Genomic DNA, 26,823 nt, shown 5'->3' on the forward strand with positions numbered 1-26,823 from the left:
TCTACTCAGCAGGAAGCCTGCTTCTCCCTCTCCCACTCCCCCTGGTTGTGTTCCCTCTCTTGCTGTCTCTCTCTCTGTCAAATAAATAAATCAAATCTTTTAAAGAAAAAAGAATTCACAGAACGGGAGAAAATATTTGCAAATCATATATCTGGTAAGTTTCTAGTACCCAGAATACATATAAAAAGCACTTATAACTCAACAACAAAAAGATAAGTAACTCAACTTAAAAATAAGCAGAGGTCATAAGTAGACTTATCTCCAAAGAAGACACACAAATGGCTAATTAGTAGAAAAAGAAAACATGCCAACCATCATCTGTTGTTAGGGAGATATGAATCAAAATTCCAATGAGATACCATTTCACACCCACTGGGAAGGCTATAATAATAGTAGTAAAAATGACAATATCGATTGTTCGCAAGCATATGGGGAAACTGGAGCCCTCAGACATTGCTGATGAGATTCTGAAATGGTGAAGCCATCTTGGAAAGCAATTTGTAGTTCTTCGAAACATTAAAAATAAAGTTACCATATGAACCAGCAACTCTTCTTCTCAGAAAAGAAATAAAAACATGCTTACCCAAAACCTTGTACATAAATGTTCATAAGTGTTAGTCATCATGGCCACAAAGGACAAAAGAACCCAAGTGTACAGTAACCGATAAACGGATAAGCCAAGTGTGGCAGATCCATGCCATGGAACAGGAGCCACACGAAGGAAGGCCGTGCCGACACGTGCTGCACCATGGATGTATTTTGAAATCACTGTGTGGAGTGAGTGAGGGCAGCCACAAAAGGCTATATGCTATGTAATTCCATTTACATGAAGTGTCCAGAATGGGCAAATCCATGGAGACAAAAAATAGATTGGTGACTGACCGATGCTGGAGGAAGGAGACAATGAATAATTGTTAATGGGCACAGGGTTTCACTTGGGAGTGATGAAAATATTCTAAAATTAGATAGTTTGGATGGTTGCTCGACTCTATTTAAAACATATTTTTAAACTATTGAATTGCACACTTTAAAAATGAATTTTATGGAATAGGAATTATATCTTATATTTTATTTTTACTTGTTGTGAAATGGTATTTCATTGGTTTGCATTTTGAGGACTTGAAGGCAGCTTAAGTATCTCTTAATAATTCTTTTTTTTTTTTTTAAAGATTTTATTTATTTATTTGACAGACAGAGATCACAAGTAGATGGAGAGGCAGGCAGAGAGAGAGAGAGGGAAGCAGGCTCCCTGCTGAGCAGAGAGCCCGATGCGGGACTCGATCCCAGGACCCTGAGATCATGACCCGAGCCGAAGGCAGCGGCTTAACCCACTGAGCCACCCAGGCACCCTCTCTTAATAATTCTTGATCAGTTTTCCCTTTCCGTGAATTTTTATTCCTACTCACTGCCCACCTTCTATTGGGATGGTGGTTTTCAAAACTACCTTTCAGTGCTGGTAATGAATGAACCAGAAGCTTCCCTCTTCAAGTGACAGGTGAGCATTAACTGCCACTTTATAGGCAGGAACCACATCCATTCCAGAATGGAACCTCTGAAACATATGGTTACCATGACAAATGACAACATCTCAAAAGATTCCTTCAGTCGCTAGAGTATTTTACCTTTGACTAAGAGATCAAACACTTGAGTATCTCTTCACTACTGTGCCTTACTGACAATTACAGAAGTTACACACAAGTAAGTACTTTTCTCCTAATCCTCTAGGCAATCAAAGCTTGTCTTCTTTCTTTCTTTTTTTAAATATATATTTTTAAAAGATTTTATTTATTCATTTGGGAGAGAGAGAAAGAGCATGAGGAGGGGAGGGTCAGAGGGAGCAGACTCCACACCGAGCAGAGAGCCTGATGCGGGACTGGATCCCAGGACTCTAGGGCTATGACCTGAGCTGAAGGCAGTTGGCTAAACAACTGAGCCACCCAGGAGCCCAAAGCCTGTCTTCTTTCTAACATGACTCCTTTTCTTAGTTTTTGTTGTTAAAAGAAAGAATTGTGGGCATATTAGACTTTACTTCACCATACACCATCTTCTAAAGTTCTTACCAAATTTGCCATCTGGAAGACTTCATCTTTGTTAACTGACTTCCCAATTTCACGTCTATCATCTTTTCCACCATCTGCCCACATTTTCTCCTGCTTTGCAGGTATATGAACACCTACGTTACCTCATGGCCAACTAAACCACCTATCAGTTGACTTTCACCAAAGTTTGGTCCCACCCCAAGCACTCAAAGTCTAAAATTAAACTCTCCTCCAGAAAACACTTCATTTTCTTCACTGAAGCTGGATTTCAAGGGGTCAGGAAACAAATCCATCAGGTAGTAAAAAGCCCATGGGTCTAAATAGTTTTGGCATTAAAAAAAAATTGCTAATCAAAATTTATTTACTAAAATAAACCCTACACACACAGAAACAGAATAACAAAATTTGTATCAAGGTGACAATTCTGGATCGTCCTAAAATTTATTCATGTATGCATTTAATCCTGTGAGAATTTTAAAGAATAAATTTTTGCTAAAGCAAAGCCTTTGGTAGGGTAGACTAGCAGTATCTAAATACGAAATGTTCGAAATATCTGAAAATACTCCATTAATGAAAAAAGAACTAAATTGTGAACACATACATCATCTCTGGAATGAAGCTTTTGTTCACATATTTGGATCCAGAAATACCTCCCTGGGAACGAATACTCTTTGGTTCTAGTTTTGAATCCAGGATCAGCTGGTGTGGCTGCATGAGTCACAAAGATAAGCCATTATTGCACATGGGTCAGGATGGATGGGAAAAATTCTGTAGCTTCGAAGTCACCAGGAGCAAATAATGGAGAAGAGAAGAATAAGGCTTCTAAAAGAGCAGTTCACACACACGATTCTAGGTCAGGAAGGGAATTCCTCCATGTGAAAGACCAGCAAACATTCATTCTGAGGACAGCTCACCTCGTTCAATACTGAGTAATAATTAAAGAGGAATCAACAGAGGATGTAAACGAAGATTTCACAAGAAAAAAGAACAGAAAGGTAATATAAAAACAAATTATAATTACATAATTTTAAAAACTTTTCACAGAACAGATGAAAAATACTTTATAATTTAGTGAAACAATTTTATCTAGATAATATGATCTCAAAATAGAGATATAAGAGTTTAGGAGAAAAGAGTGGATGGGAAAAAAATATTCTACAAAACCAAAGGGCCTTTCAGAAATAGTACAAAGAAAATAAACATTACTTAAAACATGATAAGGAGCATTAAGGACAAGATCGCGTCAACTAGAAAGACTTTTTAAAAGAGATCGAATATAAGACAATTGGCATCACCAAGGAAAAGAACCAAAATGGCAGAAGAGAAGAAAATATTTCAATAAAAATTTTAATAAAACTTCCCATGATTATACAGATTGAAAAGCAGATTATGTCCCCAGAAAAATTAACTCAAGACAACCAATGGTGAGTTATATCCCAGTAAAGTTACTGATTTTCAGAGACAAAGAACTGGAAATCCAGGGAAAGGAAAAATGTTCCATTAACCTATACGAGAAGAAAAAACTCAGCTCACCTTCGTCGTTCCATAGCAACGCTAGATGACAATGGAGCTGTGCTTCCAGAATCCTTGAGGAAAAACATGTGGCCTGAGAATGCTATGTCCAGCCAGAGTTCAGTTTGGAGTGAATGTAACACACTTTTTTTTAACACGAAAGAACTTAAGGAGTGTGACTCCCTTCTTCAATAGACTAACAGAAAGTGAACTTTAACCCAATTAGATATGAATGGACAAGGCATGGCAGTATACAGTGAATTTAGCTTGATACAGAACTAAGACATAAAGGAAAGTGAAGATTATTATAATTATTATTTCAGAATTGAATGGAAATATTATAAACATTGAAAATATAGAAATGATAAAATTAACACATAAAAACTAGAAAATAACAGGGAAGGTAATATCAGGACATTGATTTCATCAGTATTAAAACTTAGGGGTTAATAAGTAATCAGGTACAGTAAACCCTTGACAACACAGTGGTTAGGGGCACCAACCTCTGTGTGGTCAAAAACGCACATATAACTATTGAGTCCCCCAAACCTAACTTCTAATAGCCTACTGTCGAGTGGAAGCCTTACTGACTCAGTCAACTGACATATATTTTGTATATTATTTGTATTACATTTTATATTCTTACAATCAAGTAAGCTAGAGAAAAGAAAGCATTATTAAGAATGTAAGGAAAAGAAAATACACTAACAGTACTCTATGGTATTCACTGAAAAAAATTCATGTGTAAGTGGGCCCACACAGTTCAAACCCATATTGTTCAAGGGTCAACTGTAATACAAACAGAAAGGCATAAAGTTTCATCAAGTAATCAATTAAAATTATATGGTGAATGACAGAGGGGAGGAAATAAAAACTCATCTTTGATTTCAAACATTTCATCCTTGGTCACAGTTGGGAATCAAAAGATTCACTCTAAAGTTCTGAGAAATAAATACATTACAAAAAGTCTTCTTAAACAAAATAACAAAAGTAAAATCCACATATGTTATGTAAATAAATCAAAACTCACCTATAAGAAAAAAAGAATCTGGATGAATTACAAATAATACCCCCTAAATATGCTAAATATTGGGGACATTTATAAAATAAAATTTCTCAAAAAGGTTGTAAATAAAAAGATGGGACCAAAGCATTCCAGGAAAGTGTAAACAAGCAATCATGAAAACAATTTAGGAGTTGAGATCTTAATCCAGATAGCCTTGAATCCCACACTTCGAAATAAACTTTAAAGCATTAAATGTGATTTTTAAAAGCAGTACATAATGAAAAAAATTTACAAACCATAATGAAGATAAAATAATTACAAAAATCTACATAGGAAGAATTGCACGTGCCTCAATATTCTTGTCTATCAGTATCTGTCTTGAGTAACGCCCTCCCCTTGATGCTGTAAAGGTAATGGAGGATATGGGCTGTGGCTCTGGCTGTGACGGGATATTACTATGTTCCATAACATGGTAAAAGGAATTTTACAGTTTTAGTCTTCCACTAGGCAACTGACTTTGAGTTAATAAAATGTGTATTACCCAAGCGGGCCTGACACAAGTCTAGGTCTAAAGGTGGGAGATGAAAGCCAAATGTTGGAGCGTAAGAAGGCGCTGCCCATGTGTCCGGGGATGGCTTCTCGGAGCTGAAAGATGCACGCAGACACAGCCAGCAAGAGTGGTCGTGTTTCCCAGTCTCAAGGAACTGATTTCTGCCAACCCAAAGGCTTGGAGAGGATCCTAAGTCTCAAATGAGATACCATTCCCCGCCAACACTTCCATTCCAGCCTGCAGAGATCCTACCCAGAGCCGGATCCTCTGACCGACAGAAACCGTCAGAAAATAAATGGGTGTTTTTTAAGCCGTTAAGCTTGTAGCAATTTGTTACACAGCAACGGAAAATTAATACAGTATATATTCCATGTAACAGAGTAGCATCAAAATGGTGAAGCACAACAAAGTATAAGACAGTTACCGGCTTAGGTACTAATAGAAAACATTCTTTTGCAGGATGAGTAGTAGAAGACTTTAATTCACCTTTGTCAGCATGACATCAAAGAATCAGAAAGCAAGTAAGAATTTAAGACACAGCAAAGACAAAGGTAAGTGTGCGTGTGCGTGTGTGGGCTGTGTGCGAAAGATCCTATATCAATCCTGAATCATAAACACAGAGAATCGACCTTGTCTCGAACGCCCACCGAGGGTCTAGCCGCAAAAGATAACCGTGTCAGGTTAGAAATTTCTGTACCAGTTCCAAAATGCAGAAATAGCAAAAAGACTCTCTGATCACCAAGCAAAACATTACAAAGTAAGACTGAACTTAGGACACAAACCAAAAAGCAACCTACCATGTGCCACCGAAGCGAGTCTATTTTAAACAACTCTTGGGTCAGAGACGAAACGAACGCGGACATTCCAGACTCGTGGCCCAGCATCGCGGGGTCTAGAGCGCGCAGACGCCGCCGCAGCCGCGCGCAGAGGAAACCCGCCACCTGCGCGCCCGGGGCGCCCCCGGAGCTCGGCTGGACAGCGACCAGACGCCCCTGAACACCTATGAGCTCAGCAGCGGCGATTCTGGGAACAGAAGAACCACCGCTTTCTGGAAGGTCGCGCGCGGAGAGGGGAAGCTGACGCGGTGTACGCGCGGGAAGACGCGCGGGGCCGGGGGGCCTCGGTCGGCCACTTACCCGCAGGGAGAGCAGCGCGGCCGAATCCCAACGATCCGAAGTCTGCGCGGCGGGACGTCGCTCCAGGGGCGCCGCGGGGTGGGGGCCTCGCGGGGACCGTGTGGTCGCGGGTCCCTCAGGGTCGCAGGAGGACGGGGGTGTCCGAGGGCGGCAGAGGTCCGGGTGTCGGAGCGGGCAGCCGGGGGCGCAGACGGAGCCGAGGAGGGGCTCCCAGCTCGGGGTCCTCATGCACGCGGTCCGCGGCGCCGTCAACAAGCGGCAGGGCCGGGGAGGCCCCGTTCCTTCTCTGGGAGGAGCAGGTTGGCTGCGCGGCAGGATCCGCCGGGTTTGGGGAGTCTAAATGGGGCCCCGCGCCAGAGACAGAAACGCTGGGTCACAGGCCGGGGGAGCTCGGAGCGCGGCCAGAGACCGAGGAGAGGGGAGGGACGGACGGCTTTTCTCCGAGGTCGCACTGAGGGGGGGGCCCAGCTCTCGGCTCCTCTGGCCAGAGACGGGGGCCGCCATCTTCATTCCCGTCGTCCACCGCGGTACGGAAAGCGCTCAGGGAACCAAAGCTCCGAGCGTGAACCCGAGCACGTCGCTCAGCCCGGCCCCTGGCAAGGGCGGTGCGGTTCCTCCTCAGGCAAAGACGTTTGAGAATCAGGGCAACAGGCCCCTCCTGCAGAAGATCATCAAGAACGTCCAGCCAAGACCAAGTCTACTGATGAATGAGAACTGCAAAATACCAATGCTAGGGGAAACCAGCACATAGAATTCATGGCTTTCCCCCCATGATTCTTTAGTCTTTCAAAGTTTAATTTTTAAAATTTTCATTATTTTTTCTTCTTCTATTTTTAAAATTTTTCCTCTTCCCTATTTTAACCTTTTTTAAACTATTTTATCAACACGTTTTTAAAAATATTTTTTTTTCATTTTTATAGTCATAGTCTATCCCTTCATTGTATTTAACCTTATTTTTTGTATACATATGTTTTTCTTCCCTTAAAATTTCGGGGTACATTTTCTTTTAACATCCCAAAATATACACAAAACCTAGTGTATGGCTTTGTTCTAGTCTCCTGCCTGATCACATTCTCTCTCTTTATTTTTTTTTCAATTTTTTTCTTTCTTTTTTTAACCAAATCCTCATCAATTCTTTTTTTAGAATCGTTTTAAATCTTCATCATTATAGTCATAGTCTATCCCTTCATCATATTTACCCTGATTTCTTTATATCTATAAGTTTTCCTTTCTTTAAAATTTTGGAAGGCAGTATATTCTAACAGACCAAAATACTCCCAAAATCAAGTGTGTGGCTCTGTTCTATTTATTAGCCTGATTTTATATATATATACATATACATATATAAATATATTTCTTTCTTTCTTTTCCCCCTGGTTTTGGGTCTCTTCTGATTTATTTAGTGTCTATTTTTCTGGGATTGTTGTTACCCTTTTAGCATTCTGTTCTCTCATTCATCTATTCTCCAGACAAAATAATAGAGGAAAAACTCACCTAAAAAAAAAAAAAAGAAGAAGAAGAAGAAGAACAAGAGGTGGTATCAATGGCTAGGGACCTAATCAATAGGGACATTAGTAAGATGTTGGAACTAGAGTTCAGAATGATGATTATAAAGATACTAGCTGGGCCTGAAAAAAAGCATTCAAGATACTAGAGAATACCTTTCTAAAGCAATAAAAGAACTAAAATCTAACCAAGTTGAAATAAAAAAAACTATAAATGAGGTGCAATAAAAAAATGGAGGCTCTTACTGCTAGGATAAATGAGGCAGAAGAGATAATTGGTGATATAGAAAACCAAATGATGGAGAATAAAGAAGCTGAGAAAAAGAGAGATAAATAACAACAGACCACGAGGGGAGAATTCAAGAGATAAGTGATACCATAAGATGAAACAATATTAGAATAATTAGGATCCCAGAAGAAGAAGAAGGGGGGGGGGGGCAGAAGGAATATGGGAGCAAACTATAGCAGAGAATTTCCCTAATTTGGTAAAGGGAAAAAGCATCAAAATCCAGGAAGCACAGGGAACTCCCCCGCAAAGTCAATAAAAATCGGTCAACACCCCATCATCTAACAGGAAAACTCACAAGTCTCACAGACAAAGAGAAAATCCTGATAGCAGTTTGGGACGGAGATCTGTAACATACAATGGTAGAAATATTGGACTGGAAATAGACCTAGCCACAGAGACCTGGCAGGCCAGAAAGGACTGGCATGATATATTCAGAGCACTAAATGACAAAAATATGCAGCCAAAAATACTATATCCAGCTAGGCTGTCATTGAAAATAGAAGGAGAGAGAAAAAGCTTCCAGGACCAACAAAAACTAAAAGAATTTGCAAACACCAAACCAGCCCTACAGGAAATATTGAAGGAGGTCCTCTAAGCAAGGAGAGAGGCTAAAAGTAACAGACCAGAAAGGAACAGAGACAATATACAGTAACAGTCACCTTACAGGCAAGACAATGGCACTAAATTCATATCTTTCAATAGTTAGCCTGAATATAAATGGGCTAAATGCCCCCAATCAAAAGGCACAGGGTATCAGAATGGATTTAAAAAACCAAGACCAGGGCGCCTGGCTGGCCCAGTGGGTTAAAGCCTCTGCCTTTGGCTCGAGCCCCACATAGGGCTCTCTGCTCTGAGGGAAGCCTGCTTCTTCCTCTCTCTCTGCCTGCCTCTCTGCCTACTTGTGATCTTTGTCAAATAAATAAATAAAATATTTTTTTAAAAAACCAAGACCCATTGATATGCTATCTGCAAGAAACTCATGTTAAACCCAAAGACACCTCCAGATTTAAAGTGAGGGAGTGGAAAACAATTTACCATGTTAATGGATGTCAAAAGAAAGGTGGGATGGGTTATATCAGACAAATTAGATTTTAAGCCAAAGACTATAATAAGGGGCACCTGGATGGTTCAGTGGATTAAGCCTCTACATTTAACATGGGTCATGGTCCCAGGGTCCTGGGATCGAGCCCCACATTGGCTCTCTGCTCTGTGAGAAGCCTGCTTGCCCCGCCACCACCTGCCTCTCTGCCTACTAGTGGTCTCTCTCTCTCAAATAAATAAATAAAAATCTTTTTTTAAAAAAAAGACTATAATAAGAGACAAAGAAGGACACTACACCTTATATATACTTATATACTTAAAGGATCTGTCCAAAAAGAAGATCTAACAATTTTAAATATCTATGCCCCTAACATGGCAACCAAACCCGTAAAATTCCTAGGAATAAATCTAACCAAAGAGGCAAAGAATCTGTACTCAAAAAACTATAGAATACTCACTGAGGAAGGCACAAATAAATGGGAAAATGTCCCATGCTCATGGATTAGAAGAACAAATATTATGAAAATGTCTACACTACCTAGAGCAATCTACACATTTAATTCAATCCCTATCAAAATACATCAACTTTTTTAAAGAAATGGAACAATTAATTCTAAAACTTGTATGGAACCAGAAAAGATCCCAAATAGCCAGACGAATGTTGAAAAAGAAAACCAAAGCTGGTGGCATCACAATTCTAGACTTCAAGCTCTATTACAAAGCTGTAGTGATCAAGACAGTATGGTACTGGCACAAAGACAGACACATGGATCAGTGGAACAGAATAGAGAGCCCAGAAATGGGCCCTCGACTCTATGGTCAACTAATCTTCAACAAAACAGGAAACAATGTCCAATGGAAAAAAGACAGTCTCTTAAACAAATGGTGTTGGGAAAATTGGACAACGACATGCAGAAGAATGAAATGGACCATCTCTTTACACCACACACAAAAATAGACTCAAAATGGATGAAAGACCTCAATGTGAGACAGGAATCCATCAAAACCCTTGAGGAGAACACAGGCAGCAAACTCTTCGACCTCAGCCGCAGCAACTTCTTCCTAGAAACATCCCCAAAGGCAATGAAAGGAAGGGCAAAAATAAACTTTTGGGACTTCATCAAAAGTTCAAAAGCTTTTGCACAGCAAAGAAAACGGTCCACAAAACCAAAAAGACAACCGAAAGACTGGGAGAAGATATTTGCAAGTGACATATCAGATAAAGGGCTAGTATCCAAACTCTATAAAGAACTTATCAAACTCAACACCCAAAGAATAAATAATCCAATCGAGAAATGGGCAGAAGACATGAACAAACATTTCTGCAAAGAAGACATCCAAATGACCAACAGACACATGAAAAAGTGCTCAACATCACTTGGCAACAGGGAAATACAAATCAAAATCACAATGAGATACCACCTCACACCTGTCAGAATGGCTAAAATTAACAAATCAGGAACAGATGTTGGAGAGGATGTGGAGAAAGGGGAACCCTCCTTCCTATGCTGTTGGCTGGAATGCAAGCTGGTAGAGCCATTCTGGAAAACAGCATGGAGTTTCCTCAAAAAGTTCAAAATAGAGCTACCCTTCAACCCAGAAATCTCACTGCCGGGTATTTACCCTAAATATAAAAATATAGTGATCTGAAGGGGCACGTGCACCCAAATGTTTATAGCAGCAATGTCCATAATAACCAAACTATGGAAAGAGCCTATATATTTTATATAGGCTCTATATATTTATATATATATATATATTTTTTATATATGTGTATACATATACACATTGTATTGTATATGTACAATATTTATATTTATATTTTTATATATGTATATACATATACACATTGTATTGTATATATATATATATTTTTATATATACATATATATTTTTTTTACAATGGAATGTAATGGAGCCATCAAAAAATGAAATCTTGCTATTTGTGATGAAGTGGATGGAAGTAGATGGTATTATGCTAAACAAAATAAATCCATCAGAGAAAGACAATTATCATATGATCTCACTGATTTGAGGAATTTGACAAACAAGACAGAGGATCATAGGGCAAGTGAGGGGAAAATGAAACAAAATGAAACCAGAGAGGGACAAAAACCATAAGAGACCCTTAATCTCAAGAAACAAACTGAGGGTTGCTGGAGCGGAGGGATGGGGTGGCTGTGTGATGGACACTGGGGAGGGTGTGTGCTATGGTGAGTGCTATGATTGTATAAGAGTGATAAATCACAGACCTATATCCTTGAAACAAATAATACATTATATGTTAATTAAAAAAGAGACCCATAAACTTAAGTATTTAAACTACCAGAAAGAATGAAAACATTTAATCAAATATCCAGAATAGGAATTTAGAAAAAAATAAACAAAAAATGAATTCAAGGAAGGCAGTAGGAAAGAAAGCATCCATAAAGACAAAGCTGAATTTCTGAACTTGATAAGAGGCAATAATGAGACTAATAAAAGGACACTTCACTTCTATTACATTCTTTCTAAAAACCTATATTCCCAGTCATCATGGGGAAAACACCAGATAAATGCAAATCAAGGGATAGTCTACAAAATGCCTGACCAGTATTCTCTGAAAAACTGTCAAGGTCATGAACAAGGGAAGATGGTGAAACACTTAGAGATTAGGGGAAACTAGGAGACCTGATGGCTGAATGCAGTGTGAGATCCTGGATTGGACCTTGGAACACAAGAAATGGGTGAGATCCAAATCAAGTCTGTAATTCAGTGAATATAATTGTACTAATATTTTTTAGTTTTGACAAATACACCAAATCATGTAAGATGTTAACATTAGGGGAAATTGTGTGAAGGGTATATGAGATCTCTGTACTAGTTTTGCAAATTTTCTGTAAATCTAAAGCTATTCAAAAAAAAATTTTAAAGAACTTCAGAAGACCTAGAAAATCTAGACAGAGCAATTAAAGAGGAAGAAATACAAGTGATTATCAAAGGGCTATCTCCTCAAACAAACAAACAAAAGCATCCCATGTCCTAAAATTTGTATAAAAGGATTTTACCAGACACCATAGTAACTAATAACTTCAATATAATCATTCTGGGGGCACCTGGGTGGCTCAGTGGGTTAAAGCCTCAGCCTTCAGCTCAGGTCATGATCCCAGGGTCCTGGGATAGAGCCCCACATCGGGCTCTCTGCTCGGCGGGGAGCCTGCTTCCTCCTCTCTTTCTCTGCCTGCCTCTCTGCCTCTTGTGATCTCTGTCTGTCAAATAAATAAATAAAATCTTTAAAATATATATATAATCATTCTGATAACAGAGAAATTTAAAAAGCACTCACATTCTTTCCCATGAAGTAAATAATTCAAAAATAATACAATTTTTTCCCTTACAAGTTTAGTATATTATTTCTATTTTCTAAAAATACTGGATGCTATATCCAGAAATGCCAGATAGTGGCAGAAATCTTTGTTTCATTCTTGACTTCAGTGAGAATGCTTCTACTTATTTCCTTATTACATTGGTCATAGCTTTTGTGGTTATATATCACATTAAGAAATTAATCACAAGGCACCTGGGTGGCTCAGTGGGTTAAAGCCTCTGCCTTCTACTCAGGTCATGATCTCAGGGTCCTGGGATTGAGCCCCACGTCAGGCTTTCTGCTTGGCAGGGAGCCTTCTTCCTCTCTCTGCCTGCTTTTCTGCCTGCTTAGGATCTCCGTCTGTCAAATAAATAAATAAAAATGTTAAAAAAGAGAGAAATTAATCGCATATTTAGTCTACTAAGAATTGTTATCAAGAATAGACTTGGGATGTCTGGATGGCTCATTTGGATGTGTCCAACTCTTGATTTCAGCTTCAGGTCATGATTTCAGTGTTTTGAGATCAAGTCCTACTTTGGGTTCCACACAAGGCAGGAGCCCACTTAAGAAAAAAAGAGTAGACATAAAATTTTATCAGATTTTTTTACCTCCACAAAAGTTATCATGCAAATCTTCTTCCTTTTAAAGCCATGAATGTTAATAATTGTGTTATAGATTCTCTTTTACTGAACCACCCCTTCGTTAAATTTTGTTATTCTCTTAACATGATTCTGTGTTCTGTTTCCTAATCTTTTTGCTCAGGGTTGTTCCATAACATGCATCATGAATTTATCTGAAGTTTTAGCGTGCGTGTGTGTGAGTGTGTGTGTGCATATGTTGTTCTTCTTGGCCTTGGCCATCAAGGTCATACTAACTTCAAATTTGGAGATCTGCCCCACTAAGGTGACAAGAGATCAAGTTGATTTCCTTTTAACTAGTCTCCTTCTTCTCTCTGACTAGTAACCAGTCTCCAGATTCTGCAGTCCAGCGTGAAATGGCATCACATGGTGAGTGATATTCTGTAAGATGTGATTGTAACTGAAATCTCTTGGGTTAAAAAAAAAAAAAAAACAACTTGTTTGCGGTGTCTATTATAGGGATATCATAATTAGAATTTAAAATACCTGTGCTTGAGGCAAGGAAAAGAGGCAGCTTAGTTGAAAACTGTTTTTAGTTTTTTCTTCCTTATAGAATCGTGTTTCTGCTCACCCTCATGTACCCCTGGAAATGACCTTCAACATTGATTGAAATGGTGAACGTTTGACTCACCCCCCGCGTCTCCTAACCAATCTGGTTTAACAGCCTCATATCCTTCCTTCCATCATCACTGTGGAAACCCTTCTTACCAATCTGGGTCAGAAGATGAAGGCAGCTCAGAGAGAGGGATCCCCTTCCCCACTCCAATTATAGTGAGACTAACACTTACAAAGTGTTTATAACATTTTTGGCATGCTCTGAGCGTTTTAAGTAAATAACTCATTTAATCCTTGCAACAGCCTTTCTTTGGCAAATGCTACTGTTATCATCACTTGGCAATTCAAGAAACTGAGGGCAGGAAGTGACCTGCCCGTGGCCATATAGCTACCAAGTGGCAAAGCTAGGTTATGAACTTGTGGAGTTGGGTTCCCAGGAGGCCAGTCTAAGTACCAAGCTATACTGTGTCTCCCCTTCAACCAAGAATCTTTCCTGCCTTGAGGATCAAGGAGGACCTTTGAATAAATTATCAAGTTGAAGATTTTAAATAAACAGGATTCAGTATTAATAATATTGTAATGCTTTTCAAATAACCAAAGGAGATGGAAAATTCATTGAATTGGATTTAGATGCCGGTAAGGGAGACCACTTTCTAGGAGGGAATCAAGGGTAGAGGGTTGGCAGAGAAGAGAAGGAGAGAGCACAGTGATAGCACTTACAGGAAAAACAGAACCATGGCACATTTGTCAAAACTCAGAAATTAGTAGTAGTACAATTGTAGTCACTAAACTATAGATTTTATTTGGATTTCGCCCATTTCTCCTGTTCCAGAATCCAAGGCAGGATCCCACACTGCATTCGGCCATCAGGTGTCCTAGCGTCCCCTAATCTATAACTGTTTTGCTGTCTTTCCCTCATGATGACCTTGACAGTTTTGAAGAGCACTGGTTAGCTATTTTGTAAAATATCCTCCAATTTGCATTTATCTGATGTTTTTCACATGATTGCACCAGAAATATATGTTTTGGGGGAAATACCCAGAGGTAAATTATCTGCATATTCCATCACTGGAATGATGTCCAGGACACCAGTAAGAATTCTGGGGCTGGGAACTAGGGTAAGGGAGCTGGGGCAAAACTTGGAGATTTTGCCTCCTGTTTACCCATCTATACTGTACATGTGCATATATTACTTTTAAAAATCCTTAAATAGGGCGCCTGGGTGGCTCAGTGGGTTCAGCCGCTGCCTTCGGCTCAGGTCATGATCTCAGGGTCCTGGGATCGAGTCCCGCATCGGGCTCTCTGCTCAGCAGGGAGCCTGCTTCCCTCTCTCTCTCTCTCTCTGCCTGCCTCTCCATCTACTTGTGATTTCTCTCTGTCAAATAAATAAATAAAATCTTAAAAAAAATCCTTAAATAAATGGGAAGTCATACTTTAAAATTTATTCAAAGAGACACTTGTATAGGTAATCTAAGTTTCATCATTTGGTCTAACAATGTATTTGTCCTTAAGCGTATAATCTATCTCTTGCTCTTATAAAGGGGCTCTTAACTATCTCTCTCTCTCTCAGCCTCAATTTTATACTAATTTTTCCTTTATCTTCTCTTAGCTTTTATTCATTTTTATATCATTGGATTTTTTTTTCTTTATCTCTAAGCCACCTACAATCCCCTTTATTTCCTGGTGGGGAGAAGAGACCCTAATTAATAAATTAGTGTAGAGCAAGATGTCTTCCTATGTAAATTTGAAGTTTTTTTTTTTTTCTTTTGCTACTGAGGATTACAAAGTGGAGGTTTCCCCTCAGTGAGGGATGACCATGTGAAATGTTGATCCGCTAGGATAGACACACTATCAGAGAAATAGAGTAGTTCAATACGATCATTGCCAACAGGATGAAGAGTTTTATTGAAAATACGAAGTGTACAGAAAAGTTAGTAAGCCTGAAGAGTTAACTTGTGATATTTCAAGTAGTATAATAGACCCACAGATTTGTCCCTGGAACCACAATAGAAATTAGGCAGCTGCTGAGCCTGCAGATTTAAGAGCATGGTCCTAATAAGGTTAAAACCACACTGCAAATTTCAGGTTTTAACTTGTTTTTCAGAAGCTGGGTTTATATTTCTTTTAGCTCTGGGAAATATCAAGTCCAGAAACCAAATTATATTCAAGAGAATGACATAGACTTGGGTTGAAAATAGTCGAATGTAGAAAAAAAAAGAGAGAAAGATGGTCAGATGGCTCTTGGGATACAAAACATAAACTTGTTTGATGCAGATGTCAGGTGGGAGCCTACACTGAGTTCCTGCTAGGATTCAAGGATGTCAGGACCCCTCCCATTGAGGCAGAACCAACAGAACGAAAGAGCCTGCAAGAAAAGAGAACATCTCAAGTGAAGATGATCCAGTGGCGATTCAAGAACAAGGGGCTGGGGGACGAGGGAAGGAGAGGTTCTCGCTGAGGCAGCTGCTGAGTCCTCGGGTGATGGGGCTGCTGCGAGAGAGAAAAGCCAACAAGCGGCTGGAAATGGTGAGAATGAATGAGGTTGCCTGTGGCCCTTGTTATAAAGCCAGACCAACTTTTGCATGACCCCTGTTCTCTGGATAATGGCCGTCAGCGGCCATGGGACATCATCAGCCTGCACTAGCGGCAACACCAATGCCTTTGACAAATAGCAGCAACCATCGCAGCAGAATCCATGGCTTCCACAGGGATATGCCACGTCATCACAGCACATCAGCAGTAAAGCAGCCATCACCCTTCAGAACGACTATAAAAAGCTCAAATATATAAAATGAAATCTCTCTGAATCTAATTAGACAAATCTATCCCATTATTTCTCTTTCTCAAAAATATACCAGCAATTTTTACTCATTTATACTTCCAGATGAACTTTGGAATATACTCAAATTTCTCCCAGATTTTTTTTTGGCATCTTAATTAAAATTACACTAAAATTTGTATATTAATCTATAGAGAAGTCACTTCTTTAAATTATTGTCTTGGCATCTGGCACATGTATTTTTCTTTCCACTTACTTGAATCTTCAGTGAAGTCTTTTTCTTCATGTACAACTTGTACATTTCTTGATCATTTTTTAGGAATATATTATAGGCCTTATTGTTATTGCGTGTCAATCTATAATTTGCAAATCTTCTCACTGTGCTCTGCAGACATATCAAAGAAAACTGTCGAAACTAAATATGACAAAAATGTTATCCTATCTCTTCTTCTAAAGTTTTATAGTTTTGTCTCTTACATTTAGATCCATCATCCATTTTGATTTATTTTTGTGTAGGCATGAGGTAAATACACAAATTTGTGTTTTTAAATATGACTATCCATTGTCCCACTCTTATATTTAACACATAATCCCATCGCATTGTTGCAAAACAATGTCACCTGCACAATTTCTATCCCTGGGAACCTAAAGAAATTTCCTTGTGTGGTGGTTATATGATAAATACCTGTCTGGTTGTATTTTTTACTCAAATATACAAACACAGAGTCAAGTTTCAATCTAAAAACTCCAGCCACTTATCTCCAAAGAATTATCTTGAATTATTGATTGAACAATGTCTTTCTTCTGTTCTCTGCATCCTTTCCCTCTGGGACTTCTATTAGTGAGGCACTGGTTTGTAACATTTTAAGACATCCCAAGATCTCATGGCTTTAGGATTTTTGGACTCCCCACTATCTGTTACACATGAAAACATACTGAAGAATCAACTCAGGACAGAACAAAGTTTTTCTCCATATGAAAGGATTGAGGTGTGTGTATTAGTGAACTGACACATTAAAATGTTAACTGATGGGGCGCCTGGGTGGCTCAGTGGGTTAAAGACTCTGCCTTCCGCTCGGGACATGATCCCAGGATCCTGGGATTAAGCCCCACATCTGGCTCTCTGCTCAGCGGTGAGCCTGCTTCCTCCTCTCTCTCTGCCTACTTGTGATCTCTGTCAAATAAATAAATAAAATCTTTACAAAAAAATGTTAACTGATGAGACAATTTTTTTTCTTTGCATATTTGTGCTGTTCCTTTTTAAAATTTATTTTTTCAGTGTTCCAGGATTCATTGTTTATGCACCACACCCAGTGCTCCATGCAATCCGTGCCCTCCTTAATACCCATCACCAGGCTCACCCAATCCCCTGCCTCCAAAACCCTCAGTTTGTTTCTGAGTCCACAGTCTCTCTTGGTTCATCTCCCCCTCCAATTTCCCCCAACTCACTTCTCCTCTCCTTCTCCCAATGTTCTCCATGTTATTCCTTATGCTCCACAAGGAAGTTGAAACCATATGATGATTGACTCTCTCCGCTTGACTTATTTCACTCAGCATAATCTCTTCCGGTCCCATTCATATTGATGCAGAAGTCAGGTATTCATCCTTTCTGATGGAGGCATAATATTCCATTCCATATATGGGATGAGACAATTTCAATAATGCTCTAGGACTGTTTGAGAAGAGATTAATGCCTTGGGTGTTCATATAATTGAAACGTAGGTTTGTGCTTCATTCCAACTGCTATTTTTAAATGCCTGTCCCTAGTAACAGTAAAAAGAAATCTGGAAGCTTAAAAACTGTTAATATTAATTAATGTAAATATGAATATAATCACTGAACCAACACACACTAACTTTTCAGGTGTCACTGGACTACTTGTTGGAATATTTGTGGCTCTCCATGGGTTAGGTTTGCTAAGTCAGTATTACCACTTCCAACTTGACCAGATAATGTTGACTGATGAGGATAATAACACTTTTTCTGTCCACTGAAGATTTATTAGTTTAAAGAGGAAACTTTACATACTGAATACAGAAGCAGTTTGGTAAGATGATCTATCTACCTGGAAGTATTAGTGTTCACAGATAAAATTAGCATAATCAAAGTGGATAAAAAAAAAGGCATAAGAGGTGGCAAATTAAAGTCATTGATAGACTGGGGAAAGCTGACTTAAAATTGTTCCAAAACAAGTGCCAGATCCGCACCCTTTCTAACATGTGTCTGCAATTACTAGCTGGCTAAATGTTATAAATTATTTGGAGTTAAAATTTTCTGCTTCAATGAATTTCATAGGAAACTTGTGAATAATATTTATATTATGATGATAATCCTTAACGACCCAACCCAGGAGTCTAACCGAAGTATGAACTAGGAAGGTGTTATAGAAAGGAGTCACAAGGAGCCTTCAGAAAATGAGAATAATTAGAGATCCTCACCCTCTTGAACAGTTGGAGTTGATGTGAACACGATGGTTTTCATGATGTAACTCGGTTTCTTTTTTTATATTACATACTAAGAACACTATCTATTAAAGTTCTGATGGTTTAAAGAGATCAGAAGGAATGAAAGCAGTAAATTTTTTTTTTAAGATTTTATTTATTTATTTGACAGAGATCACAAGTAGGCAGAGAGGCAGGCAGAGAGAGAGAGGGGGAAGCAGGCTCCCCGCTGAGCAGAGAGCCTGATGTGGGGCTCGATCCCAGGACCCTGAGATCATGACCTGAGCTGAAGGCAGAGGCTTAAACCACTGAGCCACCCAGGCGCCCGAAAGCAGTAAATTTTATCAGCAGAATTGGATCAGATATTGAAACAGATATGTGTGAACATAGGGCTCCGTAACAGGCCACTACCAGCAAGTTTTAGAATGCGTGAATGAAACCCCATTGAGACTTGGGCCTGAAACAACCCTTTGACTAACCAGTACCACATAGATACTACTGGGGATTGATATCAGAAACACTAACTGGTTATGGTATCTGTGTATACTTGAGCTTAAAAATGAAGTTCCTCTTTTTGCTGGCCCCAGGCAAAGAAAGTGGAAATCCTCCTCATTTTGAAGGTCATGGAAATTTGGGTCTCTCTGTCTATAGAGGTCCTCTGCTTTTACAGTCATGCTGTAACTTTTGAGTTACCTCAGGAGGCTTACCCTAGTGCTATCAACAAGGCCATTCATCAGAAATGCTCACTGCTCCATTTGGGGTAGAAGAATCAAAGAAAGCACAGGAGGCAAAAGTCCACCTGAGAAAAATGATAAAAAGAAAGGTGCAAAGTCTCTAGGCATGCCATGTCAAGGTCTCTTCAATGAGTATTAATATTTTAAACCAGAATCCATCACAAGGCAGGCACTGTACCAAGTACACATGGTTTTGGATGGAAATCAAGTGGCTTTGCCACAATAATACAATCTTGCTTTTTTGAGAGTCCCATGACTCTGGTCTTATAGGAAGGAAAAGTAACATTTGGCTAGTAGCGCCTTTTTCTTTGTTCATTTGTGTATAGATTCATTTGTGTCTGAAGATAGCCGAGGAACCCAGATCCCTGTGACACCCAAACCTCATGCATCAGCAAAGCGAACCCACGAGTCGGGGCATCTGCAGCAACCCTGTCCCGAACGCTTCCCATCCAAGTCTCCAATGGCTTTCATGCTCCACATCTAAAGTTTTGCCTTGTCCAAAGTAGTCTACAAAGCAGCACTGTGATCTTGACCTCCCTTTGATTAAATAATTCCCCATTGTTCTTAGAGATGAGTAGTACATCTTTAGATTTCACAAAAGGACTTGTCCTGATTTGGCCTCTCTGGCCCCATTACTTATGACTCTTCTTACTCTCTTTGCTCTGGCCACGTGGCTTTCTTACATGTTCTCTAATGCAATTGTTCTCAGCTCTGGCTTATATTAGAATTACATGTGGAGCTTAAAAAAAAAAAAACAAAAACACTATTGCTAGCGCCATACCTTCAGAGATTTTGATTCACTTGCATGGACTGAGTTCTAGGCATCTGGGTTTTCTCAGCCAGGGTTGAGAACCACTTCTCTAATGCAGCAAACCCTTTTCCACTCAAGTCCTTAGCACATAGTGTTCTGCTGTTCAAAACACTCTTTCTCCATTCCCTCCACCACCATAATCTCTAGGTTGAAAGTAAAACTTTTAAAGGCAAAATTTCCTGGATATCCTTTACTAGGTAGCTTCCCTTAGTAATTCCTATAATTCCTCTTTTAAAACACCACAATTTCTGTTATTTGCTTTAAGTTTGCTTTCCCATAAGAGTAAAGCCAAAACTATCTGTTTTCTTCCTAGCCCCATTGTTTAATGTAATAAACACTAAAAAGAAAAAAAAATCTGATGGTTAATTGAAAATGCCTGTGTCCTGGGAATTCAGCCTTGGACAGATATTAAAGAAGTATTTAGTCCCCCATCTTTCCATAACAAGATTCTTGGCTGGGAAGGAAGATTTATAAGAATGGCAAAGACTTTCTGATGAGGGAAGTGTGTATTTGGGGTCCCATCGTGAGCCTAGACCATGTTTATCAAAAGATCCTAAAATGTCTGGAGAATTGGTTTTGTAGGCGCCTTTCTTCTTCCTGGGAGAAAGCTTCCTAAGAGAGCTGAGGCACAAAACTAGTTTAAAGAAAATGACCCATGTAGAAAGATTGAGTCAGTTCTATATTGAGCCCAGTAAACTCTCTTTCAAGGATTTCTCTTACCAATCTTCCTAGGAGTGTAAGTCATAAACAAGTGAAAACTAAAAGAACCACAATACTGAGAGCGTACAGTGTAGTTATGCCGGTTCTGGTGGCTTCTGCAGTAGGGGAAAATAATTTACCTGGCTTTGGGAGTCAGGAAGGAACTAATAATCCTGGGTGTAGCCTTCAGATCTCTCAGTATCTGGCCTTGCCACGGTTGGAGGGATCTGAGAACACCAGTGAAACACCTTTGGTAAGGCACCACCAGAGATAGGAAGCCAAAGACATAAAGGCATTAGATATTTGTGACCTCAATTCAGATTCTATATCTCCCTGAATTCTGGTATTTTGCTATTGTCAAAGAAGAGAGGATTCTAGTGAGCTAGAGATGAAGGAAAAAGTGCGAATTCACATCATAGTGGAGAGGACCATGTCTATGGTTCCCTTTGAACATTCCTGGGATTGTTTGAGAATTACTACAGGGGAGTTCAGATTCCCTCAGAATAATGATTATTATGGTAATACCATTTCCCCCCAGGCTTAGGTGGCATCAGAAACTCATAAGGTATGTGATTTGAAACATCTGAGGTTTAAGGAACTAGTCAAATTGGCATGACTCCAATTTCTCTGGCCAAGAATGACAATAGATAATGAACAAAAATGTCAATGATATAAGATATATATAAAAAGCAGATGGTCAGTTAAAAGAAGAAAGCCAAAATAATAAATATGGAAGCTTAAGGCGCACCAGCCTGGTCCTATGACCTAGTGTTATGAAATATATTCCAAAGTACAGGTTTCCAGGATTGTGACCATTTCATCATTTACTGTGGGTTTCCAATGGAGAGCCATGGTGATTAAGGAGTAATTGAAAATGAGACGAAAGAGAATTTATCCCTATAATAGACATTAAAGCCAGAGTGATAACCGTGATTCCCCAGAGGAGGTACTGAAAATTTCTGGGAACACTGTTGAGCATGTTCTAGAGCCTAAACAATAAGAAAAAACTAACTGGGGAAAGCAGGTGAAATTCCTGGACAATTCCTTTAACGTACTAGATTGACATCACTACAGAACCAGTTGATAGATGTTAGACAATCCTTATCACTTGCCAATGTGCGCACTGGCTTCTGGCATTACGTTAACATTGGTGGTACCTATGGTGCAGGCAAAAGCATGTCCACAACCAGGAGGGGACATGCTGTCAACCAGTTATTCAACAAAAATGTGATGCCAAAGTAATACGAGAAGAAGGATAACCTGGTGATGGAGTCGTAGTCACAAATTTGGCTCCATGAGAAAAAGAGACGCTAGCTAGTGGATGGGAAGCCAAGGTTCATGTTGTTATAGATCAACTAGCTGGCAATTTGTGATGGAGAAGCAAGCTCCAGGATTAAGAGGAAATAGTTCACTTGAAAAGTGCTTCTTGGGGTGCCTGGGTGGCTCAGTGGGTTAAAGCCTCTGCCTTGATCATGATCCCAGGGTCCTGGGATGGAGCATCACATCGGGCTCTCTGCTCAGCAGGGGGCCTGCTTCCCTCTCCCCCTCTCTCTCTCCCTGCCTCTCTGACTACTTGTGATCTCTGTCTGCAAACAAATAAATAAAATCTTAAAAAAAAAAAAAAGTGCTGCTCAATCCTGGCTGTACATCACAATCATGGAAGCCCTGGTTTGGTTTTGTTTTAAGTGGCTGGTCTTGAATACAGACTTATTCATTCTCTAGAGGCATATATAAATGGTTTTATGAGTTCTCTAAATAATGATAACAGGCAATATGATAATAAGCAACATAGCAAAGAATTACTCTCTTAAGATTGAGTAGGGTCATGTTTGCTGTTGTTAGGAATCAATGGTGGATATGGATATAAATATTGTAGAGAATGCGGCACTTAGGTGGCTCAGTCAGTTGAGTGTTTAGCCCAAGTAGTGATCTTGGGGTCATGAGATTGAGCCCTGTGTGGGGCTCTACGCTCAGGAGGGAGTCTGCTTGAGATTCTCTCTCTCTCTCTCTCCCTCTGCCCCTCCCCCTGCTCATGCACTCTCTTTCTCAAATAAACAAATAAATCTTCTTTAAAAATATATTTTAAAGAAAGCAGAATAACTCTCGCACGGTTGTCTGAGCCCAGCCCAGAGAGGGAGGAGTTAGGAAATGTTCTGTGTGCTCTTCCCGGGGATGGTCATGACGGCGTACTTGTGTCTTCTGGGGACATGCCAGTTTTTAGTTCAGATCCCAAACAGGAAGTTTCTCTTACTGTCCTAGTCAGTTCAGGGGACTGGGTGGCTTAAACAGTGGAGATTTCTCACACTTCTAGAAGCTAAGAAGGCCAGATCCGAGCACAGATCAGGCCAAGACTCAGTGTCTGGGCAGGTTGCTCTTCCTGGTTTTCAGATGGTGGTCCCTCTCCTCCTTGCATCCTCACGTGGCAGAAAGAGAGAGCAGGCGAGCTCTCTTGCATCTGTCTTATAAGGGCATGAGCTCCATCTTGGGGTTCGGCTCTCGTCACCTCACCTCAACCTCATTATTTCCCAGAGGCCCATCTCCAAATACCATCGCATTGGGGATTAGGGCTTCAACGTACAGTTTTGGAGGGAGCACAAACATGCAGTCCACCATATGGACTGAATAGACAGGCAGGTAGCCCTATCCATGAGAATACCTCTCGCACCCCACAGAAGACAGGACGTAGATCCCCAAGGGCATTCCATACTGGAGTCAGGGGAGAGGCACTGAACAGACAGAAAAGGGCTTTCGTTAGGGTGATAGGTAATCGGTGGTGGGCAATCACACATGTGTTAGAAGGCATACGTGCCCTTAGAAATAGCATTATTATACGGCAGGACCTAAAAAGGAACTTTGAGTTATTTCAAAAATATAGACTGGGATTTTCCATAAACAGTACTACTGGGTCTGAGGCAAGGAGGTGACATTGCAACAGAGGCTTGTGTAAACGAGACGGATGCACGCAAGGGAAGAGAAGCTCTTCTCCTAGGCTTTCTCCAGTGCCTTCAATCAAGAATCGAGATGTCTTAATGGAACCTCACTGATTGTCACTGGTGAGTTTAAAGAGCTGTGCACTGATCTCGACGTGGTTCCCCTTCTATCGCATGAGATGTTCTTCGGTAAGGCCTGACCTAAATCGTCCTGTGGGCATTTTCTATCAAGAGACTCCCCACTGAGTGGATTGCACGTAACAGTGATGGTGGTGGGCAGAGGAGCTCCTGGTAATGAACACGGCTGACAAAATTTTGTCCGGAAGTGTTTATTATAGAAACACAGTGGTTGGTGGTAAAAGGCCACCATTCAGGCCAAGATGCTATCATGGATTTAAATGAGTTTGTTTTCAATGCTGTGAACTCTTGGACCCGTGTTCCAGCCCAGTCTCTGGGAAGGGGAGAACTCCGTGTGATGCCTCGCAGGCCTGCTAACACTGATTCTTTCCTTTTTCCTGATACTTCCAGGAGAATGTAGCTGCCTGCCTATGGGACGCGTACTCAGGCCTGTTCGGTGACCAAGCCATGATCCTTGCTATGAACTCCAGGTACGGTAAGCTCTGATACTCCCCCATTTCACTGACTGAACATCTTCAAAATGCAATAGAGAGAAATCACAGTTGTGATAAACAGAAAACGGCTCCAAATACCTCCATCCCAGCTCAGCAGCTACTGTTTCTTTCTTTCTCACAATCTTCCCCACTTCTTCAGTGCTGTATGGATCAGCAGGTAGTCTAATTATTATAAGCCAATCGGATTTTCTGTAATATTCTTCCCTTTGGCATTATGTCTTGAGTTTTTTCCCTACATGCTCATAATTTCATTTTAATGGCAGTATAAGATTCCCCAATTTTGAAATTTTTAAATTATATTTTATTTTGCCAATAGTATGATTAATCATCTTTGTACATCAAAGATCGTATCTCCTCTGAAATGTTTTTTTGAAATAGCATTGAGAGGGTGAGGTTACCGATTTAGATGACAGGCAACCACGAAAATGACCTGCTGCTGGGAATCCTAATTGGTGGACAGCCCTAGCTGCTCCCTGACCATCCAGGCAGCCTGGTAGGACAGTCAGCTCCAATGGGTGACTTGGAGTCTAGGAAACGCATCGACCCGGCTGAACCCTTCTTAGAACATGCTATCGTCTATGCACTTTCTAACCCTACTTCCTTCCTTCCCTCCTTCTCTCTGAAATCTCATGCACCTCTAAACCTGTTCTGGCATCTGTTTCCCAAGATCCCAAACTATTGCAGATGGGATTGAAAACCTATTTAGAGCTTTTAGTAAGGAGTCAGTTTGCTGTCCAGAAAAATCCCACCAATAATGTTTCTTCAAAGCCGAGTCACCAAAAGACATAGATTCTTCATACATTTTTCTACTTTACTAATTTAATAGGCCCCAAATTGTACCTCATTATTATTTTAATTTGTATTCCTTTTAAAAAAAAGCAAGACCTAATATTTTCTGTATGTTTATATATTTATGAATTTTCTCATGTGGGAAATTTTTCGTGGTCTTTGCGCCTCCGTGAGGATTTTTGTTTTGGCATATACTTAGTAAGTGTCCCGTGACATTCCTATAGGGTTAAAATTCTTTGTTCTTTTTTATCTTCTCAGAATTGATTTTAGTGTCATTGCTATTTTTTCTTTCACGTTTTGGTATGACATCTGGGATAAAATTAATTCTATATCACACTTTACTATTACGTTCACTTTCTCCTAGTTTTCTGTTAGTTGATTTTTGTTACCCTCTAGGCTATAGCAGATATTTTTTGGTGCTATGAATGAATTTAAATTATCTTCACAATTCCATTATGCAAAACAGACGTCAACAAACTTGGCCTATGGGCTAAATCTGTTTTTGTAGTCTCCTGGTTTTGTACATTCTGAGAGATAAGAGTGTTTTTTACTTTTTTTTTTTTTGACAGAAAGGGAGTAAGAGGGGGGAGAAGAGGGGAAGACAGAGAGGGAGAGAGAATCCTAAGTGGGCTCCGCACTCAGTGCAGAGTTCTATGGGGCTCTGTCTCATGACCTTGAGATCATGACCTGAACCAAAATCAAGACTGGACGTTTAACAGACTGAGCCACCCAGGCACCCCCCCTTTTATTTTTCATTTTTAAATAGTTGGGGGAGGATTAAAAGAAGGAGGATATTTCACAACATGCAAATGCTCTGTGAAATTCAAATTCCAAGGTTGGTAAACAAAGTTTTGTTGGAATACAGCCACATTTATGTATTTATTCCTGCATTGCCTATGACTGCTTTTGCATTATGATGGCAGACCTGAGCAGACAGAGGCCATTTGGCCGGCAAAGCCTCATATACTTGTCATCTGGACCGTCCCAGAAAATGTTTGTTGATCCCAATACAGATAACACTAATTTAAAGTGTTTCATCCCCAAAGGCTTGTTTAAACTCTGAATGCTTTTTTACATTCGTCTGTATAAGGGAATACTTGCGTGCTTAAGGGTTCCGAGCTGTTCTTGAGGATCTTGATGGCAGTGGTCGATACAGGAATGTACACCTGCGATCAAGTTGTATAGAACTAAATACACACACACACACACACACACACACACACACGAGCACAAATACAACGGGGGAGATCTGAACCAGATGGCTGGAAGGAATCCCTATCGATATCCCGGTGGTGATACTCTACTATAATCAGAGAATGTCACCACTGGGGAAAACCGTGGGAAGTATATTAGCTGTTTCTCTTTATTATTTCTTACAACATCATGTAAAG

General features: G+C 40.0%; 2 protein-coding genes across 12 annotated transcripts in view; one reads left to right on the top strand and one right to left on the bottom strand.

The window, feature by feature from the left end:
* Positions 1 to 26,823, bottom strand: part of LOC309849833 (uncharacterized protein) — a 187,337-nt gene that overhangs the window by 144,733 nt on the left and 15,781 nt on the right. For 4 of the 7 annotated variants that reach the window (XR_014303926.1, XR_014303927.1, XR_014303928.1 and 1 more), the window contains 2 exons: positions 15,911 to 15,982; positions 6,244 to 6,973 (listed from right to left, as the gene is read on the bottom strand). Coding sequence is in view for 2 of the 7 variants with exons in the window: in XM_082702835.1 (XP_082558961.1) it covers positions 6,244 to 6,471 (228 nt within the window). In the remaining 5 variants the exon portion in view is untranslated. Of the gene's footprint in view, positions 1 to 6,243; positions 7,105 to 15,910; positions 15,983 to 26,823 lie in introns of those variants that run through there. The other 3 variants (XM_082702835.1, XM_082702836.1, XR_014303925.1) reach the window with 2 other exon arrangements.
* The window catches only part of MROH9 (maestro heat like repeat family member 9), an 84,179-nt gene continuing 58,743 nt past the window's right edge, over positions 1,388 to 26,823 (top strand). For 3 of the 5 annotated variants that reach the window (XM_082702678.1, XM_082702680.1, XM_082702681.1), the window contains exons 1-4: positions 1,388 to 1,698; positions 5,567 to 5,658; positions 13,385 to 13,431; positions 24,540 to 24,619. In XM_082702678.1, coding sequence (XP_082558804.1) covers positions 5,604 to 5,658; positions 13,385 to 13,431; positions 24,540 to 24,619 — 182 coding nt within the window. In that variant the 5' untranslated portion in view covers positions 1,388 to 1,698; positions 5,567 to 5,603. Of the gene's footprint in view, positions 1,699 to 2,491; positions 3,035 to 5,566; positions 5,659 to 13,384; positions 13,432 to 24,538; positions 24,625 to 26,823 lie in introns of those variants that run through there. The other 2 variants (XM_082702679.1, XM_082702682.1) reach the window with 2 other exon arrangements.

This window comes from Mustela nivalis (genome assembly GCF_964662115.1).
Source record: "Mustela nivalis genome assembly, chromosome: 16".
NCBI lineage: Eukaryota > Metazoa > Chordata > Mammalia > Carnivora > Mustelidae > Mustela > Mustela nivalis.